The sequence below is a fragment of the Taudactylus pleione genome, unplaced genomic scaffold, assembly GCF_031769625.1.
Source record: "Taudactylus pleione unplaced genomic scaffold, aTauple2 ptg000571l, whole genome shotgun sequence".
Lineage (NCBI taxonomy): Eukaryota > Metazoa > Chordata > Amphibia > Anura > Myobatrachidae > Taudactylus > Taudactylus pleione.
This window is the reverse complement of record NW_028284973.1, coordinates 4,608,365-4,630,294: the sequence shown is the minus strand read 5'-3', so window position 1 is coordinate 4,630,294 and position 21,930 is coordinate 4,608,365. Positions and strand designations below refer to the sequence as shown.

The following is a 21,930-nucleotide window of genomic DNA, read 5'->3' as shown; positions in this document are numbered from 1 at the left end:
ATTACCGAAGTCTGCGGCAGGTGCTTAGCTGCCCGATATTATATAAAAACCTGGCTTCACCGTTATGGCACAGACAAAGCTTGTGCTAAAAGTATCTAGATAACGCTGGGATTTCCTACATAGATTAGTGTCAGGGTGTTGAAAAGATGGCGTTAAATGTTACAGTGACCCTTTAATCCAGATTTAAAACCACAAGAGTACATTTAATAAAGTTTAGTTGACCGGCGGGTTCGTAAGGAAAGGTTTTTTTTTTTTAATTTTAAGAAATCTGGATACTAAGAAAATAATTATTCCAGATGAAAAAAATGACATTACTTCCTGTAGTACTGCAATCAGCTATTCTGGGTGGTATAGTGTTGTATTGTAAAGTAATACGGAATATTCTGGTGCAATATAAGTAAATATTAATAACATTCTGTAATCTGTTTTGCACAACCCTGAGTGCCCATTCGTATGGTGCCAGGGTCAGCGTATTTCTTCATGTTCTTAAGGTGGTAACCAAAATGTATATAAAATTCTCGATACTGCCCATATTGCATATAAATTCTTTATTGTACCAGTGCATTCTGCTTTTCTTAATGATCCGATATCTTTTATACTATTGGTCCCAGGCTTTATCTTACAGCCTTGCATAGTGGATGTCCCCAATGCAAATGATCCATCCAGCTAATCTGTGGTCTATGCTGTTTTCCACTCTCCTGAGACATGCACAATTTATGCCCAACTCACCAACTCAGCTTGTTATTGGGCACCAATTATTTCCATAACTCATAACTCATGACTTCTATGGTGCAGGCTCCACCGGGTAAAGTAAAAGACCAGCAATGTGGGTCATCCCTGGTCTGTATTTGATGTGGAAGTTTAATTTTGCCAGCCAATGGAACCACACTTGCTCCAGCATGCCCAATGTAGCCGAATACAGATGAGCTAGAGGATTAGTGCCAGTCACAACTTCAGACATTTCTCCAATGATGAAATCATCAAACCTCTCTGTTACGGCTCAGGCAACAGCCAAAACTTTCCTATTTAATTAACAGAGCAGCATGGTTGGAGTAGTGGTTAGCATTGCTGGCTCACAGCCCCGAGGTCAAGAGTTAAATTATTGACCAAGACAGTGGCACTGTGTGAAGTTTGTATGTTCTCCTCGTGTTTGCGTGGGTTTTCTACTGGGTGATCCAGTTTCTTCCTACACTCCAAAAAAAACGTTCTGACTGGTTATTGGCTTGTGGGTACTGTATGTGTGTACATGTGATAAGGAATATAGACTGTAAGCTACGCTGGTCCCAGGGGATGTCATTAACGAGGGTCATGCTGCCGAATGCAGCATGGCCCACTCCGTGGCTGCCCACATTGGCAAGTGTGTATGCACTTGCTGATGCCTGCTCCCCCGCTGGGTCCAGACGCTGAAGTTGTCGGGCTGGGTACACAACGTCTAGTGTGTACCCAGCCTTAGATAGGTTTGTTTAACTACAGAGCTGGCCTAGGGACCCCCAAAAGATTTTACAGTATGTTAGACTAGTAGGGATACCCAACATTGCCCCGGTTGAAGAATGAACCTTGAAGTACATCTGCAACCTTCATTTTTTACATTGTGGACCAACATTGGAGACCATGGCATATGAAAAAGTGCTTGGAGGAAATGAGTAACTGTCAGTGCAGGTGCAGTGTGACAGTTGGAGGAAATGAGTAACTGTCAGTGCAGGTGCAGTGTGACAGTTGATCCTCCGACTCACTGCTCCTCCATTGGAGCTTTGCCTGGCCCCCACTGGTACATATCAGCCTGTGCCTTCAGATCAGTGCAGTTTTAGAAATCCTGAGCGAGCTTGCTTAAACCAATATTTCAAAACAAAGACTCCACGGCCCAGATGAGCCATTCAATTTTACTTGGTTCTTTTTCACTGAATCAGCACAAGTTCAGATTTATCTCATTGGCTATCCAAAACACGTGAGAGCTGGATAGCCAATAAGATGACGTTTTTCATATCTGAACGTAGTCGAATAGAACTGAATCCCTCATCTCTAGTTTAAATACAGGAGATCCACTAATTAACGAGTAGAGATTAACATTCTCTACTTGTTTGCATTATAACAATTATTAATCTGGGAGTGAAGGCTTAAACACCCCAGTTACTGTATAAAGTGACACAGCTCTAAATACAATATTGTACTATTGGATGATCTCTATTATTTGATATGAATAATTAGCGGATCTCCTATTTTTTATTTATTGTTTATTAGATTTACCCTGAAATTGAAGCCCTGAATTATTCAGGGCTCGCATGTTTTTTTTTGGAGTGTATCGTACATCTGTCATATTATTGTTTGGGGGGGTTCCTTGCCCAGCGCCGGAAATAAACAAATTTATCTAGCTGGACCCTGGACCTATGTGACAAGTTCATATTCTCCTTAGGCGCAGGGCACATACACTGTTTCAAACATTTTGGTACTCTAGAGACGCCGGTCAGAAGCACACCGATTACTCACATCTTTACTTCAATTTGTAACAGTTTCTCTGTATTAACACTTGTGAATATTTACGACAAAGTTTACAGCTTTTTATATATTTTACTTATATTTCTCTTTTCATTGGTTATTTTGCAACACTCTAAACATAAGACTCAATAAAGTCAAAACTATAAAATAAATGTAAAACTGGTCTTTTAGGCTGTATTATTTCCGGCTTTGTTTATATTCTTTTAGGAAATTAGTATATTACGTAACTTTCCATCCCAGGATGTAAGTAACAAATAATTTCAGTTTATTTTTCTCCAGCAATATTTACTTCTCTAACCAACTTTCTTGAAATAAACAAAAGTAATTAAAAATTAATTTTCCTCTGTTCACTGTCTTATTCCTTCTCCCCCCATTAGTAAACTCCCAAATATATATTCACAGTTACCCATATAACCTACAGTATATTAACACAAAAATACAGTATTTTACATTCCTCCTAATTCCATAGTGCCAAAAAAATCTACCCCCACCCACGGTGCCAATAGCTTCCCTCCAGGGATCTTATGCAATTAAACTGGAGTTCACATCACATCACCAGTGGTCTATGTACTGTATGATTCCCTAGCTGAACTACATTGTTATTACCACCAAATGTGTTTTGACTGAAAGGAATTTTGTTTCATGTGCATTGCCTATTATGGCTTGCTATACCCCTGATGAAGTCCCGTGGATGAAACGCGTATGGTGATTTTATATGGAACCGCCATATTGGTCTACCAACAGTCAAGCACTTTTACCCCAAAAACAGGATCAGATAAAGGAATATTGGGCTAATATACCATTGGTGTTGTTCTATTATATATTGAAGTAAGCTTATTATGTATATGTTTTTGTTAATTTTAAAGAAAAATACATTTGCAATACTTCATACTAAAAACTGTCGTACTACTCTCTGGGTGCTCCTGGTGCAAGGGTCATTTTTGTATTTATTTAATTTTTGGGATCCAGTTTTGACAGGGGATATGTCTGGTGGTGTGGCCAAGTTGGTAACACTATATCATTATCACAAATGTAATTCCCTACTTTAACACAGATAAAGTGTGAATATTACTGTTTTTGATATATATATATATATATTTATATAGGTATATATATATATATATGTGTATATATATATATATATATATATATATAGGTTTAGGCAGTATAGTGAATGATGCTAGGTGACGTATGTGAGCCTCTGAATCTGTGCTTTGATGGTGGGCTCTGCCAAAGCAAGTTTTATAATGGGTTTGACCATACCTATTTGCTGCCCAGAGAATATAGCCCAGGTGGCGCTGTGTTGCCTAGCAGGCCAGTGGGCCTGGAGGCCAGGAAGCGGGCCATACCTGCAAGAAGCTTCCAGGACTCTGTGAATTTGGGTGAGGTTGTGTGCAGACTAGCTGCCCTTGATAGTTAGAGCTGATGAAGTGAGGTAGTGCCATGAATGGGGGTTAGGTACTTTCTTAATTTCTGTTGCTGTATGATGACAATATTGAAGCATCATTTATATTTGTATTAACAAGGACAAACTGTATGGTAACTCTTTTTTGAGCACCCAAATACTGCACCACTGACCATTCTACTGAGCAAAATACCCCAGAATGTTATGGTGGATAATTTGCTTGCAATTGAGATCTATGCAGCAATACTGTATGTGGATTGCAGCAGCAACTTAATGCAAAATATGGATGCTTTCTGCACAGCAGCAGTATAATGGAGACAACAGGACTCACTTACATGAAGCCCAGGGAGGTGGTAATGACAACAAGTCTGTTGTGAAGTATGTTTAAAAATAAAATTGTCTGCATAAGTGAAAATGCAAAAATGTGAAGTGGACACTTTTTTTTAAGAGAAGATAAATAAAATATGTTTACAAAGTTGTCCTGGAGTTGCTGCAAATAAAAGCAAGTGTTTGTGAAGTGATTCAGCTGTGTGCAGTCAGAGAAGAGGTTACTAGAGGAAACCCAAATGCATTTCTGTCCCGACTGTTTTAATCTTCCTCATCAAAGTTGGGTTGGTGCAGAGTAAGATACTTTTTGCAAAGACAATAAAAGGACATGCTGATAGATGTACAGCAGTACAATGCCTGTAGTGTAAAGTGGTTTGTGGTGTTAAAAATATTTTTGAAAGCAAACTGTGATACAGTAAAACAAGAAAAGCTGTTCCTGAATATTCTGGGTGCAGATAAATATGGGGAATCAAAAGAAGCATGCTCATAGAAGCACCAGGTTGCCTGTAAAGGTTCAGTCTCAAGCTAGAGAGTGGCAAATCCAGGACTGGAGTTTACATTCTGAAAATAAAAACAAATATGTTGCATGGAGATGATTTAAAGGATTTTTTTTAACTCCTCTGTGATATGATGGAGGATAACACTTTTCAAAATGCTATTTTGCAAACTGATGTTCCAGAGAAAAGGACATATAAAATGCAAAAGCAGAGTAACACTAACAATGTGTGTGGTCAATGTGTGCTGGGTCTACAAGGAGAGGACTATGGCCCTGATTCAGAGCCGGACGCTCTGAAAGAGCGCTCGCTCTGAATCAGGGAGTTTTTTTTTTGTGCGGCCCCCTGGCCACTCGCATAGCTGTGGGTGACCACCCACAGCTATAGTGAGCGGCCAGGATGATGGTCACGATGGTCAAGACCATTGCGCCCATGAGGCTTGCGACGAGACCCTTGTGGTAGGGTCTCATGGCCGCAAGCCCCAGAGAGATTTCAGAGTGACACAGCTCGCTCACTCAACATCGACAGCTCGCCCCCTTTTTTTGCGAGACCCGGAGCAACGGAGTGCCCGTCGCTATCTGGGTCTCGCGCATGCGCACGATGGAGCCGGCTCCGTCGTGCGCATGCGCTCTGGGCCACCATCGACCCGGTTGCGAGCGCTCAGCGCTTGCGACCGGGTCTGAATCAGGCCCTATGTCAGCATGGAAGAATTGATCATATGAACAAGTTTTGCATGAAAGACTTTTGTGTCCTGTGGAGCAGATAAGTGACTTAAATAAAAAAGTATGCTGAAGAGAAACTGTTGCATGAGCAAATTGTTGAAAAGTTACAGAGTGAATGCTCCTCTTTAAAAATATATAAATTAGACAAGAAGAAGAAAAAAAGAGAGTTGTAAATTAAAGTTCTTATAGAGAAAGACCTCAAATTGGAGTTATGTCTTAACTAGAGATGTGCGTGTTTTAGTTTTGGCAAAACTACCCTCAAATGTTATAATTTTGTTTTTGACAAAATCACCCTCAAGTGTTTTGGTTCAGATTCATTTTAGTTTTGGATTTAAATGTGATAAAACAGCTAAAATCATGTACTTTGGACCAGTTTACATGCAATCCAAAACCTGAGATTCGTTTTTTAAATCCCAGTACCGAACTTACAATAGAACCTGAACTGAGACTCTGTTCTACGCGGAACCCCAAAAGTGATCTCAGCCGGAAGTCGATTTGACTCGGAACCCCAAAGTTCGGGTGTGTTCGGTTTAAAGTAAAACTGAACCACACATCTCTAGTTTTAGCTCTTTGAGGAGACTGAAGTGTTAAAAAAGTCTATGCTGAAAAGAGAGCAGGAAGATTGTGTGCTTCTTTCAGAGACAGAGCAAGTTAGGTTGAGCTGCACAAAAATTGTGTGGTACTTAAGCAGGAAGTGGAAGTGATAAAATAATTTGTAAAGGGACATCAGAGTGACACAGCTCGCTCACAAAGAAAAGGTGCGGATTTAGATCTGGTGTTGAAAGAAATATACTCTTTAATTTTGTCCACACAAGCAAAAATGTAACAGTGTGAATTAGAGAGAGATCATCAAATTTAAAAGCTCCATGAAAAGAGAAATATCTCCATATGCTGCAAAATAATGCTCATTTGGAAAGACAGGGATGCAAAAGACATAGGGCTCTATTTACTACAATCCGCATATTGAATGCAGATTGTAGTGTGATATTAACGACTGAACGCATTGCGATTCAGGCAATATCACAGGGATTTACTACAAATCCCTTGCAGGGACAGAGCTTGCGATAAAGCTCTGACCCTGCGAATCCCATCCGCACACTAGTCACGGTATTTTTGGAAAAATACTGTGACTAAGTGCCCGCGCATGAGCCGAACGGCCGCCGTTACTACCGCCCCCCGGCGCTAAGCCCCTCCCCCGCGACCCCCACTCCCTTAATTACACTTACCTGCATGATCAGGGCCTCCGGTGATGTCCTCCATGCCTCCGGTCAGGTGATATCCCATACTGCACTGGGACCCGATCAGCTTGCGGTCTGTTTAGACCACACAGCTGATTACTGGGACCGACTCCCGGCTCTGCTCTGCCTGTTAGAGCAGAGTAGGAGTCTGGTAACCGGGGGAGACCCTGGATAACACCACCTCCAGGTGTCGTTATTATCACAGGACCTCCCTAGGTATTTTTTTCACAATTTATTTTTAGTAACTACCAGACAGATCACATTTCCCATTACAATTATGGGAAATGCGATCTGATTACTAAAAATAAGTGATACTCAGGGGTTGGGGTAGAATTTTATGAATTCTACTCCAATTGCCCTGTAATAACTATAGGTGATACTAAAATAATGTGAAAAGGGTGTGAAAACACCCTTTTTCACTTTATTTTAGTCAAAATAATGTTAATAAATAGAGCCCATAGAGATTGTTCATCTTCAACAAAGTTTTGAGAAGCAAATACATACATTCCAGTCCAATTTGGCTACTTCCAGAAGAACTTCAGAGGGTCTTGCTGAAATAAATATACTACTAGAAGAAATTCTGCATGAAACAGCAGAAAAAAGTGAAGTTTTAGAAAAAGAACTTTACCATGTACAGGTCAAACAAACCAATGCAGCAGAGTAAAGTCAGCAGTTGTGAGTAAATTGGGTATCACAAAGGAACACAAGGTTGTCACTTTAACATTGGGCACAGAACCTGTGTAATTCAATGTATCCCAAATTAAAGGGATGGTATGGTAAGCCTAGATAGATAGAAAGACAGACAGAGAGACAGACAGATAGATAGATAGATAGATAGATAGATAGATAGATAGATAGATAGATAGATAGATATTCCCTCTATGGGGTATATTTACTTACAGTAAGTGTGGGTTGTTAAAAGTAGAGTTGTTGTCCATAGCAAGTAGCAACCAATTAGATTCTACTTATTTATCTAGCACCTTCCAGAAGATAATAGCTAAACTCAGACTGTGCAACAATTCCACTTCTAAAAACTCATGCTTCAGTAAATATACCCCTATATATATATATATATATATATATATATACATATATATATATATATATATATATATATATATATATACAGTCAGGTGCATAAATATTGGGACATTGACAGAATTTTCATATTTTGGCCTCTGTTCACCACCACAGTGGCTTTGAAATGAAACATACAAGATGTGCTTTAGCTGCAGACTTTCAGATTTAATTTGAGGGTAATTACATCCAAATCAGGAGAACGGTGTAGGAATTAAAATGGTTTCTATATGTGCCTCCCACTTTTTAAGGGGCCAAAAGTAATGGGACTATCAACTCAAAAGCTATTTCATGGACAGGTGTGGGCTATTCCCTCATTATTTCATTATCAATTAAGCAGGTAAAAGGTCTGGAGTTGATTCTAGGTGTGACATTTGCATTTGGAATCAGTTGCTGTCGACTCTCAATATGAGATCCAAAGAGCTGTCACTATCAGTGAAGCAAGCCATCATTAGGCTGAAAAATCAAAACAACCCCATCAGAGAGATAGCAAAACATTAGGTGTGGCCAAATCAACTGTTTGGAACATTCTTAAAAAGAAAGAACGCACCAGAGAGCTCAGCAACACCAAAAGACCTGGAAGACCACGGAAAACAACTGTGGTGGATGACAGAAGAATTATTTCCCTGGTGAAGAAAAACCCCTTCACAACAGTTGGCCAAATCAAGAACACTCTCCAAGAGGTAGGTGTATATGTGTCAAAATCAACAATCAAGAGAAAACTTCACAAGAGTGAATATAGAGGGTTCACCACAAGATGTAAACCATTGGTGAGCCTAAAAAACAGGAAGACCAGATTAGAGTTTGCCAAACAACATCTAAAAAAGCCATTACAGTTCTGGAACAACATCCTATGGACAGATGAGACAAAGATCAACTTGTACCAGAGTGATGGGAAGAGAAGAGTATGGAGAAGGAAAGGAACTGCTCATGATCCAAAACATACCACCTCATCAGTGAAGCATGGTGGTGGTAGTGTCATGGCGTGGGCATGTATGGCTGCCAATGGAACTGGTTCCCTTGTATTTATTGATGATGTGACTGCTGACAAAAGCAGCAGAATTAATTCTGAAGTGTTTCGGGCAATATTATATGCTCATATTCAGTCAAATGCTTCAGAACTCATTGGATGGCGCTTCACAGTGCAGATGGACAATGACACGAAGTATACTGCAAAAGCAACCAAAGAGTTTTTTAAGGCTAAAAAGTGGAATGTTATGCAATGGCCATTCAATCCCCTGACCTGAATCCGATTGAGCATGCATTTCACTTGATGAAGACAAAACTGAAGGGAAAATGCCGCGAGAACAAGCAGGAACTGAAGACATTTGCAGTAGAGGCCTGGCAGAGCATCACCAGGGATGAAACCCAGCATCTGGTGATGTCTATGCGTTCCAAACTTCAGGCTGTAATTGCCTGCAAAGGATTTGCAACAAAGTATTAAAAAGTGAAAGTTAGATTTAGGATTGTTTAGTTTGTCCCATTACTTTTGGCTCCTTAAAAAGTGGGAGGCACATATAGAAACCATTGTAATTCCTACACCGTTCACCTGATTTGGATGTAATTACCCTCAAATTAAATCTGAAAGTCTGCAGTTAAAGCACATCTTGTTTGTTTCATTGCAAAGCCATTGTGGTGGTGAATAGAGACCAAAATATGAAAATTCTATCAATGTCCCAATATTTATGCACCTGACTGTATATATATATATATATATATATATATATATATATATATATATATATATATAGTATTTCTATATATATTTCTATATGTATAGTTTTTTTTTCTCTTTTTATGCTTTCATGTATATCACCAGATAAGTAACTTAGTTATGACTGACTGCTGTGAGTGCAGAGCTATGTCGCCTAATCATGTTAATCCTGTGCTTATCACAAGTATTTTTAAATTCCCATTATGCTGTACAGTAGTTGTACTGTAGCTGTTTTCCAAATTTCCATCTCTGATCCAAGCAAAGACATATTTATAAACAAGAGTGAGAGCAAGCTACAGAAAAGTTATGTTCTTACCCATCTTCTGTACACACCAGCCACCCTTCCCCCCTGTCCGCCTCTCAGTTTCAATTCCCAAAATGGAATCCCCACAATCCTTGTCAACTTATCCCACCGGCCAGTCTTCTATATAGGTTAGAGTCCACAGGTTCTCAAACTCAATCCTCAGGACCCCAAACAGTGCATGTTTTCCAGGTCTCCTCGCAGAATCACAAGTGGCATAATTATCTCTACTTGTGGATCTTTAAAAATGTGTCAGTGAATAATGAATACACCTGTGCACTTGCTGGGTGACCTGGAAAACGTGAACTGTGTGGGGTCCTGAGGACCGAGTTTGAGAACCTGTGGGTTAGACAAACCCTGGTGAACCCCACTAGGAAATATTACTGTAATACTCATAAAAATAATCTGAACTCATATGACTGATGCCTGTGCGATGTAGGCATCAGCGAGTTCCTGGCCAGTCTGTCCAATGTTTTAAAGGGGCAATCATTTAAAAGGCAAATCCAGGTTAGGTTTGCCTTTTAAATGATTGCCCCTTTAAAACATCGGGTAGACTCATCTGGAAGTGGGAATTCACCGATAAACACCCCAAAAAAATCTAGCGCTGCACCTCTTAAGTATTTGTATATACAAGCTATATAAACTGCTGCCTAGAAATAAGTGGGAAAATATATCTACCCACCAGATACAACAAAAATGGAACAATATTTCAAGGCGCTGTTGAAATAGCTAAATATTTAATAAAATATGATAAATTGCATTAATGCATCAAACAAGGTGCATCTCTCACAATAAAAAGCATATCTCCACTAGTAAAATCTAGTCTGGAATATATACATATATATCTCTGTTTTTAAAAAAAAAATGTTAGAGTCATTTAACAGAGATATATATGTATATATTCCAGACTAGATTTTACTAGTGGAGATATGCTTTTTATTGTGAGAGATGCACCTTGTTTGATGCATTAATGCAATTTATCATATTTTATTAAATATTTAGCTATTTCAACAGCGCCTTAAAATATTTTTCCATTTTTGGAATTCACCGATGTCTGCATTGAGCAGATCATTACATTTACCCTATAGGTTGCATTGAGGACATGGCTGCCTCCATTATCTCCAAGTGAGAGGTACACTAATTGATGAGCTGTTATTTTTCATTTTAAGTTATAACGTATTTATTATTACAGTTGTGATTGCATATACCCAATGTACAATGTAATTCATAATAAAAAAATAAATTGTCTTTTACAGAGTAAATCTTGTGTCTCAGTCTGAAATTTCACCAAATCTGCATTTAGAATGTTGGCCTGTAATTCTCTGGATCATAAAATGTAATATACATGCAATATTACCATATTCTATACCAGATGTATAGCAGGGGAGAGGATAGAGGGTCATCTCCACAAATCCCCTCCGGCTAAACGTTTTAGACTGAACATCTATCATAGGGCACAGAAGAATAAGTCCTTATAAAACAGAATAGGACTTTTGAACAAGTTGCAACATCTGTACAGCAGATGGAAACTAATATAAAACCTGCCAACATTTTTTGGGTCTCCAACCCTTTTTCCACCAGAGAGAAACCATGAGGGCCTTACTTCGTAGGATGTGAACAGAGACCGAAAGGTCATAGTGGGTTGGTATCTCCCAACCCAAAGTCCCAAGTGGGCTGTTAAATCAGGATATTTCCAGAAACAAGTTTGAAAAACAGGAGATTTACAACATTTTGCTTTTAAAGGAAAATTATATGTTTGTAGAGGTAAAAAGGTAAAAAAAAAAAAAAAGAAAAAAAAAAGGGAAATTATGAGCACAGAATAAAAGTAAAAAATAAAACAGGAAAATTAGACAAAATTAAGATTTTTTTTTATTACTGGCTATCAAAAACAATTTCAGAAATGTTTACTTTATGCAATGATACTGTATCATATGAGCTTCAATTGGAAAAACAGGATAAAATCCAGTTAAAGGGAGCAAATTTGCACCCTGACAAGCCAGCTTGCGTTGCAGGTTTGCATTGTACAATTTTCCTTTTGCATGAAGAAAAATACAGTACTGGCGGCTTTGGCGTGTACTGGGCAGTATTAGAGGACAGCATGGATCATACCAACTTTAAACATCTGAATTGCGGGAGGTCGGTGGAGGCTGAGGTCCAGGTGGAGGTGAGGTGTAACAAATCTCAACATATTGACCCTGCCCTGTATGGCTTGGATGCATCGTCCCCTACAAACTCTAAGGGGTAAATTAACTAAAGTGAGAGTTTTTAGAAGTGGAGATGCTGCCTATAGCAACCAATCAGATTCTAACTATTATCTTCTAGAAGGTGCTAGTTAAATGTTAAGTAGAATCTGATTGGTTGCTATGGGCAACATCTCCACTTCTAAAAACTCTCACTTTAGTAAATATATCCCTAAGTCTGTCCTAACATCTTTTAATTAAAGTAATAAAAACATAACTAGAATTTTTTTGGGGTCAAATTAGTGGAACTCCAAGGTCAAGACCTACTTCTTTAAGTACCATGTCTATAGTGGATGCATATTTTGCATGCAGCCCACGTCAGACCATTTTTGACCAAAGATTTTAATAAGAATACTGTATATGACAAATCCCTACCCCAGGTGTTTTACTGAACACTGCAGCAAATACCAAGAACATTTCAAAAAGTGCTTTGAAATATATAGACCCTCACCCAAAATTCTCTTGTCAAAGTTATTACGGTCACTGTGGATGGGGAATTAACAAAACTCTACAGGTCTGGGGTCCTGGATAGCCTACTGTAGATTGTCGCACATCCCTTCCCCCAAGTCTGCAAATGCAAAAATCACTGGGAAAATAGCGGTGGCCATTTTTCCAGTGACTCTGCATGCCCGGGCGCCATTTTCCCGGAGTCCCACGCATAGGCAGTAGATTCTGGCACTAAGCCCGTATCTACTGCTGCACCACCCACCGCAACACCGCAGGAGAGAGGAGGGGGCCCGCATTGAGTCCGCACTCTCTTAAAATGCCCCTGCCTATGGTCTTGACATGAGTGATGATTTATCAGCGGCCTCTGACTGTTTTAATCTTCTTATTCATTTCTGTTCTGTGCCTTATTTAGTATTAGGAGTAAGGCTAAATGGGAACTTTTGCTCATAGGTAAAACCCTGTTGCCCTGTTGACCTTGTTGGAGAGTGGTGAGCTTTGGTACTGTCTCCCCTCTGTTATATACTCCAAGTACTAGAACCTGGAGCCGGCACATGTGATTTCTAACGTGCGCTACTGTGTAGAGTGTCACAGCATTGTGCAGACGCACAGTACTTAGCTCCCCTCAGGTGTTACTCTGCATATACTACCAGTGTCGGACTGGAGCATGAAGGGCCCACCGGGGGAATACAGTGCTAGGGCCTCATGATTTAGGGTGTGGTCAGTTACCAAAGGGATGAGGCCAGCCTCCACAGAGCTTGGACATACATGAGAGACCATGTAACTGACCCTCAAATAGAGTTACAATGTAATATTAAAGTACACAGTCTGGAACCTGACATTAGAGCAAGTGGTGGGGCCCTCAGGCAGTGGGGCCCACCGGGGATTTTCCCTGTACACCTGTGGGCCAGTCCAACTCTGTATACCACTGTTACCACCTCTGTGTTACAGCTGTTACCACTGTTAACTCCTTATACTGCTATTACCAATAAACCTGCTGAGGGACAGTTGTGTGCACATTCACATCCACTGGCACATTCCACCCAGGTCCCACCCAATAGGTTATATCAATAGATCTGCATGGCGGTAACATTTCTAGTCTCAATACAGTGTTCATTTAAAGCCGATCACTATTGTGTGCTATGTGCAAGAAACACGTAGCATTTGCCCCCATTGCATTGCACCATGATTAGTCCAGGTGTGCACCATGTCGCTGGATTTGTTCCTAAATATAAAATAGATCCCTTAATACATAGCAGCATCCTCAGATGTGCCTATAGTGCCGAAATTTTCATCTCCGCCTCCGCAGTACTGAAGTAAATCCCACACCCATACAGGTGTTCCTATAACCAGGCAATACATAACTTGCTGCCCCATAAGTACACAAGCATTTTAAAATGTGTTTTTTAGTGAAAGACACAAAACCCTGCACGTATAATATACCTACTCATGTATGAATGAAAGTAGCCAACGTTTCATGATAAAATACATCCACAAAATCATATACTATAGAGGCAGGCTATGGAGAAAGCACCTATCAGCTTCAAAGGTGGATCTACAATCAGCCAATCTGCAGCGATTAACTAGTGCTGGCTGCCGTCATCATCATAGACAGCGTGTATTTACACCAGCCTCAGGCACCTGGAAGTGATAAGGCTACAGTATGATTGGTACAAGAATAAAAAGTATAGGAGCACACCCAAAAATCACTGCGGATGGTGTTGAATTGAATAGCAATACGAGCAGAGGTGTAGCTAGGTACGATGGTGCCCGGAGCAAGAGTATAGTTCTGTATCCTCTCCCCTGTATTGAACTGGGGGCGTGGCCAACATATAGGGGCATGTTACATTTGAAGAGCACATGCGCAGTGTCAGATTCCCCAAGAAGAGTCTCTCTCAAATGTGAAAGATTCTTCTGATGTAGCCACGATCTAACTCGCAGGTATAACAGTTATCGCTATTGCTGTCCCTTTGATTTTTGTTTAGTACATAGAGGGGGTATTTAAATTAAATTATCCAACACGATATGGACAAATAATAAACAGGGCATAGCCCCCCCCCCCCAATTAGATACATATTGCACCAGCCATGCAGCATGGATGGTGTAATGGTTAGCATCACTGCCTCACAGCACTCGGGTCTTGTATTCAATTAACACCATAGGAATAACTGTGTGGAGTTTGTATGTTCTCCCATTGCTTGTTCTCCGGGTACTCCGGTTTCCTCCCACAATTAAAAAATATACTGGTGGGTTAATTTTATCATGACCAAAAATAACCCGTGTGTGTGTGTGTGAACATGGTAGGAAATATAGAGAGTAAGCTCCACAGGAACAGGGACCAATGTGAATGGTCAAATATTATCTGTAAAGCGCTGTGAAATATGTGTGAGCTATATAAATTACACATTATATATATATATATATATATATAGGCAAAGAATGAATCTGGCACTCCACTGGACCCCGCAGGGACTGACTTGCACGGGTGTGAGTGGAGGCGGCACTCAGAGACCTTAGCAGGGTGAAGCTGTGCTTTATGAAGTCTATGCATTTTTTATCACTGATAATAGTGGCTGTGCCCCCCCTTTATTAATTGTAGCAGGTCCTAATCCCTTGCGCTCCACCGCGTATTATACGAGAGCACACAAAACTGCCGCTGCTATTGAGTTATCTAGAGTCATGAAGTATAAAACACCAAAACCAGCATAACTAAACTCCTTATATACAAAAGAAGCAATGCTGGTGTCAGTGGTAATGAAGCAAAGAAAGGTTGTGCGATGTATCATCATCCTCAACCAACTTCTGTAAAATAAAAAGAAGTAGTAATACTAATATGTGTCAGATGACTTACAGGCTTGCTGATATACTTTGCTGGAAGATCCCTACATGGGATGGGAGTATGTTACATGTGAACTTTAACAAAAGTGTAAATGAATGAAATGTATAAAATATACGTGTTATGTATTAAATTGTGTAGTGTAAGCTCAAAAACTTTAAAACAGTTTGGCTGCAAGTAACAATGTAGGGCTTAATTCAGAGATGTATGTAATTTCGATATCTACATATATATCCGATGTTTACGGATCTGTGCGTTCGCAGGAGCCGCACTGCTCATTTGCAGATCTGTTTCTGCGATGTCCCTCGTAGTGCCACGAAAGCCACCAGCGGGATTGACATGCTGCTGGCGTATGGGGGAGGCAACGGGCAGCCTTCCAGAAAATGGCATCTTGTCGTCCCCATTTTCTGGATTGCCGAAACCAGTGGCTGCGCCCTTGGACACAGTTTCATTGGCCCTGGCAGAGCGATTTCACCGGACATCCCGAGTAAACTGTGGGTTACTCAGATATTTCATGTTCACGCAGTTGATCTGATGCAGCGTCTTTGGACGCAGAAGAAGATCACAAGACGGCAGTGGGCGTCACTTTACACTAGACGCCTTTTGCATAATTTAGCACAGCGGCTTTGTCAATCTATGTATCAGACCCTTAGTTATGTGTAAGTTACAAAACCAGTTACCCACAGTATATATCTATTTTATACTTATATACTTATACCACTTACCCCCAGTATATATATACCACTTATCCACAGTATATTCTCATTTATATTTCATAAAGCAAATCATATATATATATATATACACACAGTATATATACAGTATATATATATATATATATATATATATATATTATGCTTTATGAAGGAAAATTGAAAACACTTATGTCAGCTGACCTTTATTGTGTTGTTAGAGTATGACACACATGCTTTCAATAAAATAACTAACATGTTATTGCATCCTAACTTAAAAAGAAAAAAACAACATTGAAAACATTCAGTGGATGGGGCACCTGCTTTTAATTTTAATATTTCTTTTACATAAAACGACATATATACAAATTAAGGTTTCTTTTTCTTGCATGCAGATTCCCAGGAGGGAAATTACAAATCAGATGTAAATAGTAAACCGCGGAAAGAGAGGACGGCCTTTACAAAGGAACAAATCAGAGAGCTGGAGGCGGAATTCGCCCACCATAACTACCTGACGCGGTTGAGAAGATACGAGATAGCAGTAAACCTGGATCTCACGGAAAGACAGGTATTTCCCATAAGGTGCATTATACCATTTTTGTTTTGTCCTAATACTAGCACACAGTTAAATCCTAACTCCTCAGCCACCAGTCAGTTTACTGATACGTAAGTGAAATCATGCGGTTGCCTAGTGCTCCACCATCTTGGTTTTAGGTGTTACCCTTTTATCCTTGGATTCTTATGTCTTATTCTCCCTTAGATCTCATCTAAAATAATAATACAATCTTGCAAAATTAAAGCTTGGGGTGGGGGACACTTCTTGCTTTTGCCATCAGAGAGATGATGATAAATTTTGCAAACCCCTCCCCCCAGATGCCACCATCTTGGACCACAAGGCCATGCACTTCCTCGTAAGAACAGATGATTTAGTATTGTGTCTCAGCAAGTCAGAAGCCTTTGTCAGGTATCTGCTGGAGGCGCCGAGTGCAGAAAGTGGTCATTAATACAATCGCACATTCAGAAGTATATTTACTAATGTGCTGGGTTTTAGAAGTGGAGCTGTTGCCCATAGCAACCCATCAGGTTCTACTTATCATTTATCTAGCACCTTCTAGAAGATAATAGCTAGAATCTGATTGGTTGCTATGGGCAACAGCTTCACTTGTAAAAACTTGCACTTTAGTAAATATACCCCTCAGAGCAGGGCCGGCTCCAGGGGTCGGAGCACGCTCTGCCGGCTCTCTCTAGTGCGCGACCGAAAATGGGGGCGTGACCTATTTACCATAGGTCACGCCTCCTACGTGACATTATTTGACATTAAACAACGTCAGGCTGAGGGGGAGCCTCACTAGCCCTCTCCCGTCACTTAATGGATGCCGTGCGCATGCGCGCAGCATCCATTCAGTCTCCGGGGTCCGGCACTGCCGCACAGCTGCGGTGGTGGGGGTCCCCAACCTCCCGATTTGACAACCCGCGGGCCACTTTGGCCCATGGGTGGAACAGCAGAACAGTACTGTCCCGCTGCAATCGGGATGTTGGGGAGGGGTGCGCCCTCTATGGGTGGTGCCCCTATTCGACCACACTGGTCGAGCACAGCTAGAGCAGGCCCTGCCTCAGAGCTATTAGTCTAATCACCGAGAAGAGATTTCAGGTTTTTTCCACCTTCAAGATGGACCTGAAATGGTGACGGCCATAAACTAAGTGGAGGGGGGTGTGATTGGTTGGAAAGTGGGCGTGTTTAGACAGAATGGGGCGTAGTGCGAGTGGATCAGGGGCCAGGAGAGGACTTGTTTTTTTGCCAGTTTCACATTTCTGAATTTTGAGCGGTGCGTCTAAGGGGTCTATTTACTAAGCCTTGGATGGAGATCGGGTGAACAGAGATAAAGTACCAGCCAACCAGCTCCTAACTGTCATTTTTCAAACACAGCTTCTGACATGGAGCTGATTGGCTGGTACCTTATCTCCGTTCACTACATCCCCATCCAAGGCTTAGTAAATAGACCCCTAAATTACTGAGAGATGTATGAAGTTTGTGCAATGTTGTTGTATAGCATTATGATAGTTCTGATATCTACATTTTCAACTCAAATTCCATTTGACCCCCAGGCCCAGAACTTCCACTTGACTGCTGGCTCTGGGATTGCAGTGACCACTGGGCTATAGATGTTTACAAGCCTGGAGCATTCTCTATATGAGACAGGTGGTATAGCTGTACCTATAATTAACAGCCATGCTTCCTGCTGTACTTACATTTTAAAATGCCAAGAGCTGCCGTGCGTGGCATAATTCAATATTGATGTTGTCATTTGGAACCTCACGTTAGTTAAATGTGTTAGATGTATAAAGTTATACACTAATCTAAAATAATCTTCACTAATCTAAAACGGTTTATTTAATCTTTTGGAATTAGCCTTTAGGGATAAACAGCATTTAACAAACATGTTGGCAGATATTGACATCTAATTAAATTGTCCATAATATGTGCGTGTTACTGTTGTAGGGGAAATTTGATTTTACCGAGTTAGAACCTAATGTGATTTAATTAACACTCCACCGTACATCACAGTGTGTTAGCACTTTGAGTAATTAGTTATTCACCTAATTATCTATTAAGAATTAAAAAAAACTGTAAATACTTTTCTATTGTGAGCATAGAGATAATGTGTTGCTTATTTTTAATTTCAAGAATTGGTAGCACTGTAAAATACTACATCCCATCTGTTTATGAGATGATTCATATTGTTATTCACCTTTATTTGCATTAGGGGTCTCTACCCTTTTTGACAGCAGTATGGCCCTCATTTATCAACGAGTTTTATCAAACGCAACAAGTTTTAAAAATCATTGGGGGAGATTCAATTCACTGCAATGCTGAATAGCCCCGGGAGGGAGCTCCCGAAGCTATTCAATTCAACGCAATGTATTTTCGGGCTAAAGGATTCCTTCTCGCACTCTCCTTGGATGCGAGGAGATATCCGACAAAAGTGCCGGTGCATGGCTGTTTTTGTGGCGCAGCGCTAACAGCTTCGTGGTCTGCACTTTAGTCAGAGAATGCCGGTTCTCGCAACTAAACACTCAGGCGCTGAATTGAATAGCTCCGGGTGCTATTCAACATCGCATTGAATTGAATCATGGCCATTGCATAAGATAATGGTGCTCCAGCCAATCAGCTCCCAACTGTCATCCGTTTGTAAAATGACAGTTGGGAGCTGATTGGCTGGAGCACCACTTATCATACGCAACAAATTTTATCACTCATTGTGAATGATAAAACTCGTTGATAAATGAGGCCCAAAGCGAACAGAGATAAAATATCAACCAATCAGCCCCTGTCATTTTTAAAACACAGCCTGTGTCATGCAGCTAGGAGCTGATTGGCTGGTATTTTATCTTCGTTCACTTTATCCCCATCCAAGGCTTAGAAAAATAGACCCCTAAGGCATTTAGCATAATTCAGTCTAATAGAGCTGCGATTTTAAAGGATGACAATCAATATTTAACAACCAGTGATTGCTTGCCACTGACGGTCGAAGGGTTTGTCATCGATGGCAGAGATCAGATGGTCCTCCACCCATCCATGGCAGACAAAGCAGAAATGGTGTTTTTTTTCCGATGCAGAGGAACAGAGCTTAGCTCCATCCCTGGTGTCCAGCTCAGTACCGTCCCTTTTCTCTGATTGACCCATTGGTTATCCCAAGCCCCATTCAGCACCTCCCTTCTCCCTGATTCGCCCATCCCCATAGCAGTAATGACCATTGATGGGTGACATTAATGGTTTGCCATTGATGGTTTAATGTCAAGTACCAATGGTACCATTGATGCAAAGCATCGGTGGCACCAGTGATGGTGACCCCATCAATGGCCATTCCACAGTTTACATGGATCTAATAGGGCTAGCAGGGGTTGGGTACGGGATATCGGCGCTCTGGATCCCGATGGTTGATGCTGGCATCCCGACCAGGTCAGAACCCCAAAGAGGAGAGGTGAGTATGCTAACCTAACCCTTCCTCTTCCCTTCCCTCCCCAGTGCCTAACCCTAACCTCCCCCCAGTGCCTAACCCTAACCTCCCCCCCAGTGCCTAACCCTGACCTCCCCCCTAGTGCCTAACCTTAACCTCCCCCTCCCAGGTGCCTAAACCTAACCCTCCCCCCTCAGTGCCTAACCGTAACCCTTTCCCTAGAGCCTAACCCTCCCCCTAACCCCACTACTTACCTTCGGGATCCCAGCGGTCGGGATTCCTGGCATCGGCATTGTAAACTCCGGAATCCCCGCTGTCGGGATCTTGAACCTATCCCGGCTAGCAGACGAAAAAAAAATGTCCTGGAATTGCCTTCTGCTGTGGGAAGCCCTTGTTATGTCACTTTGGTGACATCACAACATTTACTCTTTAAATGAGGAAGCAACCTTAGAAATTCCCATCACGCAGTGCAATCAGGTTGCTACAAGCTAAATGGGACTGACAGGGTTCCTAGCTACCATTTTCATCTGGCAGTGTGGACGCCATTTTGTAACATGCCAGTGCAAATATAAATAGCCATTACGCTCCCATTTTAATGCATCACTCACTCAGAAAGAGGATAAAGAAATTCTGTTTCCGCTGGCAATCACCTACAGTACATGAGCTGCTTCCATCCATTTTTAAAGCACCACTAGAGATCCATTAAAATGGATTGCATGCAAAGGCTGGTGACACTACCCCACATTAAACACCTGTGGCAAATTCCCTAGAAAGGTGGTTGGTGAGGTAGCAAGAATGAAGGGACATGGACGCTGCCATACTTTGGGCTGCATTAAAAGGTCATTAGAACGCATAATGTAACTAGTGACATCACTGCGGTGACAGGCTAAATGCTGCCTCCTCAAAGTATAGGCAACAGGTACAATAAAGCTAGATTATTCTGCTACAGATAAGATTAATTATTATTATCATTTATTTATATGGTGCCACAAGTGTTCCGCAGCGCCTTACAAAGTACATAAACAAATAAGTAACCAGCGACTTATAATACAATACAATGCAGGACACGGACATGGATAATAAACATAGCTATATAATAGCGACCTTTACACCCACATAAGCAGCTAAGTGTTAGTTGCCCTAGTGGGGAGTAAGAGATAAATGAAAATGAAGCACAAGAGGGTAGAGGGCCCTGCTCGAAAGAGCTTACATTCTAAAAGGGAGGGGCAGACAAACAGGAGTGATACAGATGGGGTAGGTGGGGAGGAAGGAAGATGTAGCAGCAAGTTAGGAGGATGAGAGCTGGAAGGCTTTAATGAAGTAGTGGGTCTAAAGAGCTTGTTTAAATGATTGTAGAGAGGTGCAGAGTCTGATGGGGAGAGGGAGGGAGTTCCAAAGGTGAGGAGCAGCACGGGTAAAATCTTGGAGGCGGGAGTGGGAGGAAGTAATCAATTGGCATGAAAGGCGGCATGTATTAAGTAAACGAAGAGGGCGGACAGAAGAGTGAAGGGAAATGAGATCAGAGATGTAAATGGGAGAGGAATGGGTGTTGGCTTTGCAAGTGAGTGTGAGAACCTTGAATTGGATTCTGAAAGGGAAGATGAGCCAGTGGAGGGCTTGTAGGAGAGGGGAGGAAGATGTAGAGCGTTTGGAGAGGAAAATGAGCCGAGCAGAAGCATTGAGGACAGACTGGAGAGGAGAGAGATAGGAATTGGGGAGGCCAGCTAGGAGAAGGTTACAGTAGTCCAATCTGGAGATGACCAGTGAGTGTATGAGGGTTTTGGCGGCATCCTGGGTGAGAAAGGGTCTGATCTTGGAAATATCAGATGGAGAGGGAAACGACAGGACTGTGAGAGGTTCTAAATTTGAGGTTTGAAGGAGAGGGAAGAGTCCATGATGACTCCAAGACAACGCACTTTGGGACTAGATGAGATAGTTATGCCATCTATTAATAAAGAAATAGTGGGAAATGATGTTATGTGGGAGGG

At 41.2% G+C, this 21,930-nt stretch overlaps 1 protein-coding gene across 1 annotated transcript in view; it reads left to right on the top strand.

Annotated features, from left to right (window-relative positions):
* The window catches only part of MEOX2 (mesenchyme homeobox 2), a 113,955-nt gene that overhangs the window by 72,674 nt on the left and 19,351 nt on the right, over positions 1-21,930 (top strand). The window contains exon 2 of the mRNA XM_088453146.1: positions 16,379-16,551. Coding sequence (XP_088309272.1) covers positions 16,379-16,551 — 173 coding nt within the window. The remainder of the gene's footprint in view (positions 1-16,378; positions 16,552-21,930) is intronic.